Source organism: Scyliorhinus canicula, chromosome 16 (assembly GCF_902713615.1).
Source record: "Scyliorhinus canicula chromosome 16, sScyCan1.1, whole genome shotgun sequence".
In the NCBI taxonomy this organism is placed as follows: Eukaryota; Metazoa; Chordata; class Chondrichthyes; order Carcharhiniformes; family Scyliorhinidae; genus Scyliorhinus; species Scyliorhinus canicula.
Genome location: NC_052161.1, coordinates 40398723 through 40412706, shown reverse-complemented (window position 1 = coordinate 40412706; position 13984 = coordinate 40398723). Strand labels below are relative to the sequence as shown.

The 13984-nt window shown below is 38.0% G+C and overlaps 2 protein-coding genes across 9 annotated transcripts in view; one reads left to right on the top strand and one right to left on the bottom strand.

Moving 5' to 3' along the window:
* Positions 1 to 13984, top strand: part of LOC119979445 (inhibitory synaptic factor 2A) — a 404538-nt gene that overhangs the window by 92266 nt on the left and 298288 nt on the right. Inside the window, exon 4 of one of the 8 annotated variants that reach the window (XM_038821682.1) lies at positions 10622 to 10938. The exons of 6 other annotated variants lie outside the window; for them this stretch is intronic. Coding sequence is in view for 1 of the 2 variants with exons in the window: in XM_038821679.1 (XP_038677607.1) it covers positions 10622 to 10631 (10 nt within the window). In the remaining variant the exon portion in view is untranslated. Of the gene's footprint in view, positions 1 to 10621; positions 10939 to 13984 lie in introns of those variants that run through there. One more of the 8 variants, XM_038821679.1, reaches the window with a different exon arrangement.
* dock1 (dedicator of cytokinesis 1) overlaps positions 1 to 13984 on the bottom strand; it is a 763650-nt gene that overhangs the window by 498579 nt on the left and 251087 nt on the right. The window contains 3 exon segments of the mRNA XM_038821673.1: positions 4068 to 4174; positions 6085 to 6155; positions 9261 to 9369. Of these exon segments, the coding sequence (XP_038677601.1) occupies positions 4068 to 4174; positions 6085 to 6155; positions 9261 to 9369 (287 nt within the window).

Below are 13984 nucleotides of genomic sequence, written 5' to 3'. Positions count from 1 at the left end.
ACCTAATTCCGAACAGAACAATATGATGCCAGGCATGCAAACAACATGTTTCACCCAGTAGAGTTGATTTTACGTGATAATGTTGTTGGTGCACCTTTCTTGCCACTGGATTTGTGAAGGAATTGCTGGTAATACTTCTCTAGTATTTTGAGGGCTGTGCTGAAGGTCGTTCAAATCTCAAAAGTATAGCAGCACATAGAAATTGGGCCTTTCACTAAACACCGAGAAAACTAAGGCCCTCTTTCCGACAGCAAAACACCTCGCCAGATCAATTATTCAGTGGCAAGATCCTGTAAAATGTGTACCATTTTTCTTATCTTTGGATCCTCTTCTCAATGGAGGCACACATAGACAGTATTGTTCATTACTGCCTCCAATGTGTCAGTCAGCCTTCGGCCAACTGAAGAAAAGAATATTTGAAAATGACTACGGTCATAATTAACTGAGCAACAGTGATTTTGTAAAAACTTTGTTCTAATTATAAAATAGGCTTCACACTTGAACACTGCAGTGATAGAAGACAGATGCTGTGCAAGTTAGTCATTAAAAGTAAACTTGAAAGTTAGGAGTTGCCATCAGCCTTATGCCACAGTGACCGTTGCGTGAAGATGTACCAAATAGATAGCAGTCACAGCATGACACTAAAACAAAATTGATTCATGGGGAAAAAAATTAAATAACTATTGCGAACTATTGGATGGAAAAATAACCAAATGGACTTTAAAACTTTGACGTAATACCTCCTTCCCATTAACATAAAAGTTCACAAAACAGCATCTAAATTGTTCAACAATAATAATACGAGTGCTGTGGTTCAATGGGTAGAACTTTAGCCTCCAGGGCTTAAGTACAAAAATCAAAGCTCACACTCTAGTGTAGCACTGAGCGTGTGCTGCACTGTTGGAAGTGCTATCTTTCAATGAGACATTTGCTCATTGAAACCAAGACCCCATTTGCTTGCTCAGGTGAATGTAAATTAGCCCACAACAGTACTTCAAGGAAGAGTAGGAAATTATTCCCATTGTCCGTACAAATATTTATCCTTCAATCAACATCAGTAAGAAACAGATTGGTCATTATTACATTGTTGTTTGAAGGGGTTTACTGTGCATTTTTTGGCATATTGACAAATTATAATAGAGACAAAACTTCAAAGGTGTAAAATGCTTGGAGACATTCAGTGATCTTGAAAAAAGCTATATAAATTAACTGTTTTAATAACAAATGGGATTTCAAACAGCTGTGAAATGTCCCTTATGAAATTAACAGGGAAGTCTAAACTTGCTGAAATGATAGCAGATAAAACACATTTATGAAAAAAATGTTGTTGCACATGGAGACACAATGTTGCATCCACCCAACAATTTGCATTTCTATAATATTCCTCATACAATGTTTCAGGGTGACTAAAATGCGCAGACACAGAGCACAAGAATGAAGGGGGGAAAGTGCACCTGGAAATAAAACTAAGTTAGGTTAGGCCAGTAAGGACTTGACAACTGAACAATAATCTTAAAGCCAATTAACCAGGCAAAGGGGGCCGGTAAAACTAACTGGTGGTAGCAAGGGAAAGAGACACAGAAGGTGTTAGCCTGGATCAAAATACAACACGTCATATTTTGGACTGCTGAAGTAACTAAAACAATATTGCCTCTTCAGACGATGAGTATACCCTATACCTATGTGGAACTTGAGCAAATGGGGAAGAATTAATAATTCCAAGCACAGGTACACTATACTTCAACCTTCATCATCTTGCCTGTTACATGCAAGGAATTAGCATTAATCTCGCAATGACCTTTGTCAATCAATAATCTAACACTTTTTTTTTGCGTTTCAAAGACATCTCTCCAGAAAGGAATGCCAAGGATCACAGAAACATGGAAACAGCTATCTGTTTGCAAATATGATGCACAATGAAGTCAAATGAAATGATTAGCTATCTCTGTTCTTTGCAGTTTGCACTGAAATCTGAATGATTACTAACATAGCTTTATGCATTCTCAATGTTTTATTTTTCTTTATAAAAGAACATACATTGATAAGGTTTTATATTTTGACAATTGGCATATGAATAATTAAGAAAGTAATCGAAGTAGATCTATGACAGCAAATTTATCTGTCTACACAAGGATATAATGTGCCAAGTGGAAAAGAAAAGATAACTTCACATCATAAAATTCCTCGTGCAGAATGGATTTTTTTTTCAATGTTGTAGCTGAAGAGATATTTGCATGAAACAAAAGAGAAAATGTTGGAAAATCACAGTCCAGGAGACTCTGTCAAAGCTTTGACAAAGTGTCACCTGGACTCGAAACATTAGCTCTTTTCTCTCCCTACAGGTGCTGCCAGACCTGCTGAGATTTTCCAGCATGTTCTCTTTCGTTTCAGATTCCAGCATCCGCAGTAATTTTCTTTTATCCAGATATTTGCATGAAATGGGGCTAACTAGGAATCTACTAAGTCAGCTATAAAATTGAAACTTGTTAACAGTAAGCCTAAATTAATGCCATGATTGCTATTATTTATATACAGCATAGCACAATTTGAGTTATATCAGGATAGCAGGCATGTTAATTTAACTGTGTGCAGCTTTATTAAGGTATTAATATCTGAAGCACAAAATTCAATGCACGGTGACATATTCACTTCAGAATAGTTCAACTGAAGCAAGTCAGAAACATTAGACAGAATTGTTAAAACTTGACAGCATTTGCAACAGTAACAACAGACGATAGATACAAAAACAGGATGCAACATTCAAGCAATACCCTCATATGTAATAGTTGCAAATTTACTGACAACGCAAAACTTGGCAGAATTATAGGTTATGAGGAGAGTGCAAGACTTCAAAGGTGATCTAGACAAGTTGAGTGAGTGGGCAAACACATGGCAGATGCAGTATAATGTGGATAAATGTGAAGTTATACATTTCAGTGTGAAAAACAGAAAGGAAGAGTATTATCTAAATGGTGATATATTGGGAAGTGTGGATGTACAAGGGTGTCCTTGTACACAAGTCAATGAAAGTGGACAGGCAGGTGCAGAAAGCAATCAGGAAGGCAAATGGTATGTTGGCCTTCATTGCAAGGGGATTTGAGTTCAGAAGTCGAGATGTCTTACTGCAGTTATACTGGGTCTTGAGACCACACCTGGAGTATTGAGTGCAGTTTTGGTCTCCCTCCCCAAGAAAGGATATACTTGCCACAGTGGGAGTGCAGTAGAGATTCAACAGGCTGATACTGGGGTTGGTGGGACTCTCCTATGAGAAGAGATTGGTTCGACTGGGCCTGTATTCACTCGAGTTTAGAAGGGTGAGAAGAGATCTGACTGAAATGTACAAAATTCTAACAAGGCTGGATAAGACTAAATGCAGGAAGGATACTTTCCCTGGTTGGGGAGTCTAGAACCATGGGACACAGTCTCAGGGTACGGGAATGAGGTGAGGACATTTTCTTCACTCAACCTATGGAATTCTCTACCACAGAAACCTCTGGAGGCCAGGTCACTGGTGTAGTCAAGGAAAAAATAGTTTTTTTGGCGGTTTCAATGGCATCAAGGGATTTTGGGGAGAAAGCAGGAATATGGCATTGAGATAGAGGATTAACCATGATCATATTGAATGGTGGAGCAGGAAATGGCCTACTCCTGCTTATGGTTTCTAAATCTTTGTTCTGAATATAGCAGGAACTACAAAACTGATCATTTATATTATAATCAATGTTTCATGTTTTCATTGGAAACCCATTGAAAGTTAGATGTAACAATGCAACAGCAGTTACATGTGGTTAATTTACACATCAGCACTGGAGTTTCCTGACATTTTTTTTTTTTTTAAAGTAAAGCTCTGGGATTCTGAGGCGTTTACTGACACAAAAGCATTTTCTTTGAACTTCCCCTTGCAGAAAACTGAAGTAGAAGTTGTAATCAAATATATTGCTGCTCTTGTGGAGTTAATTTAATTGGTTCAAAACCTCACTTTCCCCATAGTACAAGCATAGATCAAAGCCTGGAAGAGGCCGAGCACAATATAAATGTCACATTAATTACTAGAAATTCTTACTCACCATGCTGTGTGAAGAGGTCACTGTGCACTATTTCTATCAAACAGTACAACTTCTGACGCACAAGTCTGCCCGGTGGAACATTGTGGATAAAGTCTGTAAACAGTTTACTGTATAGAAAGGCAATTAGACAGACCATTAATAAGTTATGATTGAATTAGGGCCTTAAATATACTATTTTAAACCAATTATATTCAAAATTATCCCTTAGTGAGGATCACCACAAGAAGCTCAGAACTATTTTATGAATCATAAACAAATTCCAACACAACTTAATTTCTGGTCCTGTGAGGGTCTCAAATAACCATCAAAAGATTCTGCAAACTGTACAATTTTGTGGTTTATAAAGTAATACTGGATTATAGGTTCTTATAACTCAATATTCAAAACATTGTTTTCCAGCATGTATAAATAAAGAATTTTTCAGGCTATTTAATCTGAAGTCCATGCATATAGACACACACACACACATAACTACACACTGTTCAAATCTGACTTTCAAACAAACTATTTATAAAGCGTGCATTTCTTCACAAAGCTTCCAAGTTTGATAATCACTTTCTTCTCCATCTGATAGAACAGGAATTACAATTTTAGCCATCAACTACCAGCATACACATCTCATTGTAAAATATAGATTCCATGCAGGCCTTTATGCAAATAGAACATCTTCAATGGAAGATACAGAAGACTTTTGAAAATTAATAGAGAGTGCAGCAATGAGAAGACACATAATTAAGGAACTATGGGTTAGAAATTCATCCATGATATTTTTCTGGCATAGGGGCTTTGATTTACAACCCGTCAACACTGCTAGTGAAGGCAGGTAGTATGCACATTTGGTGCTGTTACCTCATTTTCCTGACTATATAGTATGGATGAAGCATCTACCACACTGCTGGCGGCCTCTGTGCTCAGCAAGCTGCTAAGCAGCACGTGGTAATAGCATTTAACCAGCCTCACTGCACTGAATTGCAGGAGGCTGCTGCTGAATATTACTGTGACAAATTGTAAATATGGAAAATGGACCATAAGAAGAAAGAGAGAACTCCTGAATTAAGATGGTGGGACTGGAGACCTTAGTGGTGGAAGTGGACAGAGATATGCCCTGGTTCTCTGAGGATCTCAAATAACCCTCAAATAGGATTATGAACAAGTGCCCAGGGAGATCAATTCTTGGTACCTGAACCAAGAAGTCTAATGGCCTAATGGGGTAGACAAGTTCAGTGAATGTACATTCACATGACATCTCCTATCCATAATTCCATAAGCCTCTCATATTGTTCAACACATTACACCCCATCACACACCCAGTATCACTTTCTGACACTCAGGGTCATGCGTAACATCCAGATACTTCAAAGGAACCACTCATGAGTGCCCTTCTCAGGACAGTCTGCCACGCGGACCACTGAAAGTTGGCAGCACTGCGCACAGACCCAGGAGGCCAGTTGTCTTCCAGTATTGCTGCAGATCCAATTCAGTCAGTTTGACCACAAAAAAATTCAGCGCAAATCCAGAAAATACACAATCCCCAATATCCTGATGCTGGCAAAATCTACAATTCATCCACCCATAGTTCAAGAACTCTCCATTCTCTAAATGCAGGAGGACTGGCCAGCAGAATAGGTTTCCGGATAGGAAATCAGTTGGAGCAACAGCTTGAAGAGATTTTTGATCCATAAAAGAAAATCACTTTTCTTATAAGGAGAATGGAAAGCAAAATACACACTTTATTTTAGGACTGCACCTTGGGATGTCCTGCTACAATAAATGCAGCAAAGTGTAATCCTGCTTTGAGGACTGTGACAGACTGAATAATTCAAAATCTGGATGAGCCAGGTGCACTGGATTCCAGGGCACTCTAAATGTATGACCAGCAAACTGTTTCACTAATAGGCCCTGCACGGCTAAATTTTAAAACATAATTGACAACCCCAAAGAGTCCCAAGTAATATTGCAGGGAATAAAGAACAATTACTTTGGTAATTTAAAAGCATCAGGATGACCCACCCCTTACCTAAGTTCCTTGGGATCAAATACCAGCTTCACATCATTAACAATTGTCGGTAGGTATTTCAAAGCTGCCCCCTACAAAACAACCATAGACATAAGATAAGATTAAATACATAGCACCCTTCAAACTCATTTTTGGAAAAGACTTTTATTGAAAAAGCAATCATATTTTTTAAACTACCGAAAATCTTGAAAGGTTCCAGCCACCTGTTCTCTTGCTGTTCTCTTGAAGCAAAAACATTAACTAGATTTAAATTAAACTATCAACCCTTAAAACGTTTCATCTAAGAGGACTGTCCACTGTGAGTAATCATGTAATATAGACCTGAATATCTGAAACATTGGGCATTACTAGATTTCAAAGGTTGAGAGCAGAAACAACCTGGCACCATGCATTCCAAGGGGGGTAAAGAGGCGATTATCCTCCCTACGCTTGCTTCCAGGGTGTCGAGTGGGGGGTCCTTTCAGGTGAACTGAGAGGGCTTGGCTGGGCTGGAGGGGCTTAGGTCGTGGGTCTTTCCTAGGATGGGTGCCATTTGGTGCCATCTGAAGCCTTTAAAACTTTAAACTGTCTTTCAGTATGTGGAGTTCAAAGATCCGTGGGATGAAGGTAAAAAGCCTTCCCTGTAATGTTCTGGAGGCCTTTGAAGCTTTTTTTTCAGAGTCAATTTCATCGTCCTCTAACTAATTCAAGCCTTTCTGCAAGCTTAGGAGCCTAAAATCTACATTCTTTATATTCAAATAACGGACCATTGCATTTTAAAAGCCTCTTGCTTGGCAAGTTCAGGCAGTTTTAAAGGAAGGTTTATTCATATAAATATCCAGGAGCTCAGTAATTCTGAAATGCTTCCACTTATGAGCAGCTGTTCCGTCTAACTGCAGTTTGTTAAATAGGTTGTCTCTTTGTTTTGAAGCACTTCATGGAAAGAGCAGGTGGGGGACAGCACTCAAACAGACCACCTGGTTTACCTAGAAAGCTCTTCAGAACAGACAACCTCCTTTTTTTTAAAAATGCCATCAGAATGAATAGATGCGCAATGATAATTAAATTTAAATCAGGGTTAATGAGGTGTTTCCATGCGGAAACTTTGCCAGGGCCGGCGGGGCAGGCTGGGAGTCGCGCAATGGGTTTATCGCCCAGCATGAAACCCGTATTTGCTTCCTGCCCCTTTCACCAGGCCACCGCGATTCCGGCCATTGACTGGCAGTCCCCAAGAATTCCCATCCCCAACGATGTCTCCAAAAATGGAAATCTTAGGAATCATTTCATTTGACATGTTTTTCCACTTTTACATAACTAGTCTTGCTCAAATCCATGACAAAGTTACATCTTGCTGAAAGATGTTTAGCCTTTTTTAAACTGTATACAAAGTTAAAATTACTGAAAAACCTCCCTGGACATGAAAACGTGATTCTAGAATTGTGGAATATCAAATTTCTCCGTTAAGGGTTAAAAAAAAAACTAAATAATGAATTGTTTTTTAAAAAATATTTTTTCATGCTATATCAACTTCTACCTTAAGCCCATGTGCTCAATTTTACTTTGTTTTCGCTAATAATATTAACGCCGAAAGAACCCCACCATGGCAGATTTTCCCACGGCGGATGTGGTGATCCATTTAAGTTCTTGTTGGTTTCAGCAGGACAAGATCGTCCTGCCAGTGGGAGGGGCTGGAAAATCCCACCATTAATCAAGGATAATACCTAGTTTGCTGTCTGATTGGTGCTTACGTTGTTAGAGCTTTAGTAGACAGCTTTTTTCCAAGGTCATTGGTGGTCAGGGTCACTTCACTGTTTGCAAAACCTGGGCTTTTGTCTACTGTTTTACCCTTGCTTTCTGAAATTGAATTGATACATTTCACATTTAGATCAAGAGGATTTGTGGTGTCTCAAACAATTCTTTATCATGCCCTTTCACAATTTTCGCCTAACAGAAATTTACTAAAGGCAAAAAAAACTTGTGGGTCAATTTGGCATAATTATTGCAAAAAATCATTTTTTTGTCATTTATAAATGTATCTGCATGATATACATCTACATACATCTATATCTTTATGTATTTTAAATGCATTCTTAGGAATGCAAGGCTTTATAAAAACAGTTTTGCAAATTGTCTCCTTTTAATTTAAGGTCAGACAGAATGTTAGAAGTGAGGAGGGTGTGATTATACCAAGTCTGCCCAGAGACAGACCCATGTGAATGGTAACCAGAACCCATAGGAAATCAAGTGACAAGTTTTCCCACCTTAACACAAATAGGGGCAGCTAATTTTCTTGACAAACACACATATCTGGAGACACCCAGAAAGAGAGAGACGGAAACACTATAATAAAAATAGAAAATGCTGGAAAATCTCAACAGGTTTGGCAGCATCTGTGGAGAGAGAAATTGAGTTAACATTTTGAGTCCTTATGACTCTTCTTCAGAGTTTTGGGGTTAAATGGCCTCAAAACATTAACTCAGTTTCTCTTTCGACAGATGCTACCAGACCAAATGGGTTTTTCCACTATTTGGGGATTTCCTGCATCCGCAGCATTTTGCTCTTATTATGGACAGAATCAGCTGATGCTAGGAAAGCAATGAAAAATACTTTTTTTGCTGACGCTCAACAGGATTTTGGTGGGAACTGGTTCTCTATTCAAAGAAATTGGACTTCAGGAGATCTAAGGAACAAGGAGTCACTGGTGTGAGCTTTGCTGCTGCAAGTTGATTCGGGTTGCTCAGAAGCTGGGTGAAATTATGCTTAAACAATATGGGAAGAATCACAATGGTGCAGCAGGGAGAGTAGAACCTGCTGAATACCAAGAGGAGTTTGGAACTTAGTCTTCAAAACTTCACTATTTACTGGAGTTTCTGTTTAGTCTTTTGATGTGGTTTAGTTTGGTATATTAGTTGCCTGTTAAGTAACGTTTAGTCCTTGTTAACTTTAGTTAACTTGTTGCAGTTGAAGTTTTAAAATATGGAATCTCATCAATAACATATAATACAAACATATATAATATATATAATATATATATAATGTATTAAACTAATACATTTAAATAAACAAGTTAAAATATTTTTTTGCTGCTTATTCTGCATGAATTTTCTGAAACAATCTTAAATAATGCATACCCACATACAATCCTAGTTTAAGCATGGATGAAGAAGCATTCATTCTTTTAAACTTGCAAGTTTTACCTTAACTATTACTGTCTGATCGGAAGTGCTGCACATCATGTCATTGATTGACCTGAAAAGCTGCCTCAAGGAATCCATAAAGTCACTTTCTCCTTTATCTTCATACAATCTTAAAAGAAACCAGAAACAAATCTGATCAATAACTTATAATTGAGTCCAAATTTGAAAAGAAAAAATAGCAACTGTACTTGATGAATTAATTTGTCAGGGCAGCACGGTGGCACAGTAGTTAGCATTGCTGCCTACGGCGCTGAGGACCCGGTTTCGAATCCCGGATCTGGGCCACTGTCCGTGAGGAGTTTGCACATTCTCCCCGTGTCTGCGTGGGTTTCACCCCCACAACCCAAAAAGATGTGCAGGATAGGTGGATTGGCCACGCTAAATTGCCCCTTAATTGGAAAAAATAATTGGGTACTCTAAATTTATCAAAATTAAAAAAAAATTAATTTGTCTCCTAGTTATAAATATCGAATTATTAATTCACCAAAACTTTTAGATATATTATACATGCATAGCGCAAGTAGACACAACATATTAAAACAAATAGAATTACAAAATTGAATTCTAGAATGCCATTCTATTCTAACCCATGCCCTTTTCCAGTACCATTGGTAAAATATTATGTACATGTGGTCATGTAAGATGAGTAGATCAACTAAAATGTGCACAATTAATTAAATAAGATTGTTACGGTTAAGGTACCACATCTGAACGGAATACAAATTCTTGCTCCATATTCAATAAATAAATAAATATTGTAAACTGAAGTATTGTTCAGTTAACCAACTAGTCTTGGTTAATGATGTCAACGACTTTAGATTGCTGATGTAAATACTGGTTGACAGAAAGGAACCTCTTTGTACTATATCAAAAAAAGAGAAGAATATAATCTGTTCCATTAAGGCGAAAGTACACATAATTATGAATTAATCGTGTACTTTTTAAGTGAAGATTAAACAAAATGAAGAGCGTTTAGAAAAAACTCAGCCTTAATCATGTAATATATTGTTCAATAAAATTCGGGATTCACTGATTGCATGTGTTATAGTAGATCATTTATCTTTCAATTCCTACTTATAAATTAGTACAAATTCTGGGATGTCTTCTTGTATGTTCGCATCCAATTGCCATTTTGAAAATTAATATAAATTTATGAGAATGAAGTAGGACCCTTCAGACATTAGGTGGATGAGTCTCTCTTTTTGATTTTGTTTATGTTCAAATTAAGAAATGTAATTGCCAGAGACATAAAGAGGAGTTAATGCCAAATTACAAATTATTTTGTGCTGTGAATTAATGTCTTCTAGAAAATGAACTTGGGTTCCAGAAAGTTATATCTCTCACATATTTGCAATTTTCAGGGGCGAATAGCCATTGCTACATTTGGAAGGGAGGTGACAACTGAAACCGGGTGCTTGGAGGGAATTACGGAGCTAAAAACTAGCATTGGAATAGCGTGAGAGGTGGAGCATATAGAGAACATGAAATACAAACATGAATATGAACTTATTAACATGATAGCAAGAAAAGCTCACAGTGAATCAAAGGACTCAACTTCATATCAAAACAGATGCTTATACCACATGGAAATAATAGCAACCAAGTACAATTCTATTTTCATTAAATGATATTCAAGAACTTTTCTTATGTTTTACGGAATGAAATCTACAACATGCTCTGTTAGTCCATGTGGTTGAAAATAAATGGCATGAGATTTTCTTTATCTCTAAGTAATTGTTATCTTTCATCAATGCTAAAACTGCAAATTTACAACTAGGTGGACTGCAACTCTGTCTCTCTCCCTGTCTGCCTCCCTCACATACACTGGCATTAGAAAATGTGAACACTATTACTATATGCAAGAGTGATAATTTGAAAAAAAAGAGGTCAAATTAAAATAAGACACTCTGTCCCTTATTTGTTTCAGACACCCGGTCAGCTCTCAACCGTGGCTAAGATACTGGACCAGAGCCGCAACATTTTTAAGTTTTAGTGCAGTGCGGAAAGATCGATTTGTTCCAGAAGTGATAACACAAGAAATAGGGCTTGATTATTTTATAAACAAACTTTATTAAAACAAAAGAAAAAACAATATTTAAACTTTTAAACTTCAACCTTAACAATAACAGTCTCATGCTCAGTTCAGCTTCTGTTTTGTTGTAGGGTCTGCCTCAAAACATGGAAATTAATTTAAAATACTGAGGAGAATTAGAGTGAATTATGGTGGTCTGTGGCATACCTTTGAGTTGGTCAGAGGAAAAGTGAATGAACCTTCAAGATTTTTGTAATGTACAAGGGACTCTTGGGGAAAGTGGCAAGTGGAATTGAGTTCGAAGCATGAGTAGTTACAAAGTATTATACTCTTAATAGTGCTTGCTTTGAGGGCAGCACGGTAGCGCAGTGGGTTAGCCCTGCTGCCTCACGGCGCCGAGGTCACTGTCCGTGTGGAGTTTGCACATTCTCCCTGTGTTTGTGTGGGTTTTGCCCCTATAATCCAAAGATGTGCAAGATAGGTGGATTGAACACACTAAATTGCACCTTAATTGGAAAAAAAATGAGTTGGGTACACCATAGTGCTTGCTTTGTTTAATTTTTAAATAAAGTTTTCTTTTGTTTTGTAGAGGTCTATCATTTGGGTTGAATTCAGCAATCTGGAACCTACCTACTCAAGACCTTGGAAGTGTCCTCATTCCCTTCATTAGGTGGTAATTCCTGGGAAGTTACTTCACTATCGGTCACTATAGGATTGGAAAGTGCTCAGAAACAGAATCTGACTTGTCAGTGTGTTGGGTTTCAGTTCCGAAGTATTGCTGTCTAGATTTTAAAAAGTTAGTCCTCCTAGAGCAGTCTGTGTTTTCACTTTATGAAGCTAGTAGCTAATCAGCATGACGTTGCCAAACTCTCTCATCATCCGTCTGTATAGTGTATGAAATTGGATCCGTCTTTGCTAGGATCACAGCAGTTACCCATTGCTCATTGGTGATGCAGCTTCTGGCTAGCACACGCTCTCTCTGGTTGAATACTCACTGTTGAAAGTCTTGCTCCCTCCAAGCAATTTGTACTTTTTGTATGTCATTTAACAATCTCTAAAGTATCAGGTAGAGTTAACAGTTCAAACAGTGTTCGCAGTTTTCTTTTGAACAACAACATTGCTGGTAAATTCTGTGTTGTTGCGTGTGCAGTGTTCCGGTAACACATGAGGAATTTGTTCACTCTTTTTACCAATGTCCCCTGGTCGCCGTTTGATGGAATGTTTCAAAGATTGAAGAAAACGTTCGGCCAATCAATTTGCTGCAGGATAATATGGAGCTGACTTAATATGCTGTATACCAGTTCCCAAGTAGTCCTCGAACTCCTTTGAAGTGGAGTAGCGTTGTCACTTACAATCTGCTCTGGTGTTTCAAATCTTGTGAATATTTTGTCTAGTTTCAATGGTCCACTCAGACATCGTTGACTTCATGATCGCAACTTCCATTCATTCAGAGTGTGCATTCACTAAGAACACGTGACCCTCCACTAGACCAGAATAATCAATGTGTATTCCCTGCGATGGCTGTGTCAGCTATTCCCATGGATGTAATGGTAATGTTGGACTCTTCCTTAGTTTTGCACAGGATTGACATTGCCCTACTTCCTCTTCAATTTGAGCATCTAATCCTGGCCACCAAAGATAACTACAGGCCAATTCCTTCACCACACCAGGATATCCCTCTGGTAGTTGGTTAAGGACTTTACTACATAAACACGAAGGAACAGTCACATGGATTACCCATAATAAAACTTCATTCTGCACTGTTAACTCAAGTCTTCATTTGATTTTTCCTATAAATGTCTGATAGCATTCCTTTTGTGACCAAGTCTATCACCTTCCCCATCACTGGAACAGTTCTTATGCATCCCTGAACTTGAGGTGAAGTCACAGATGTATTATCCACAAGCGACAAATATGGAACGTTGATAACATTTTCATGCTCGACTTGTAAAGGAATCGTGACAAACCATCAGAATATGCATGCTGCTCTAACTTACGATATTGGATATCATATGCATAAGCGGACAATATCAGGTGCCAAAGAAGATCAACCTTTATAAAGCCCAAAGATTAACGTCAAGGATCGAGGTTCGATCAAATGAGTAAAATGACATCCATAAAGGTAATGGTGAAATCTTCTTACCCTGAAAATGATGTTCAACTTGTTTCTGTGCAACTAAGAGTTTGTGAAGCAAATGTTATCGGTCGTTCCTCCCCTGAAGGCATTACATGCGAGACAACTACACCAATCCCACAGGGTGACGCATTCCAAGCAGGTTGCAACTTCAGCTTGGGATTCTAGAAGACATCTTTCACCTCATTCCATGCACTTTTACATTCTTCTGACCAGTGCCATGCCTGTTCGGCACATTGCAAAGTGTGTAAAGATTTAGTTGTGTTGCTAAATTCAGCACAAATTTACCCTAATAATTCATCAATCCTAAAAACGACCTTAGTTGGGTCATATTTTGAGGTTGTGGTGCTTCTAAGATTGCTGACATCTTCTTCAGCTCCTTGGGTAACTCATCGTTATCAATTATGTGATGAATATAATTCATGAAAACTTGAAAAAGTCACACTTTTCCTTTTCAAATCTCAGGTTGTGGCTCTCTAAAAGTTTGAGAGTAGCCTCCAAATCCTTCATGTGTGTCTGTTCACTTGAACCTATGATGAGTCTGCCATCTAAATAACT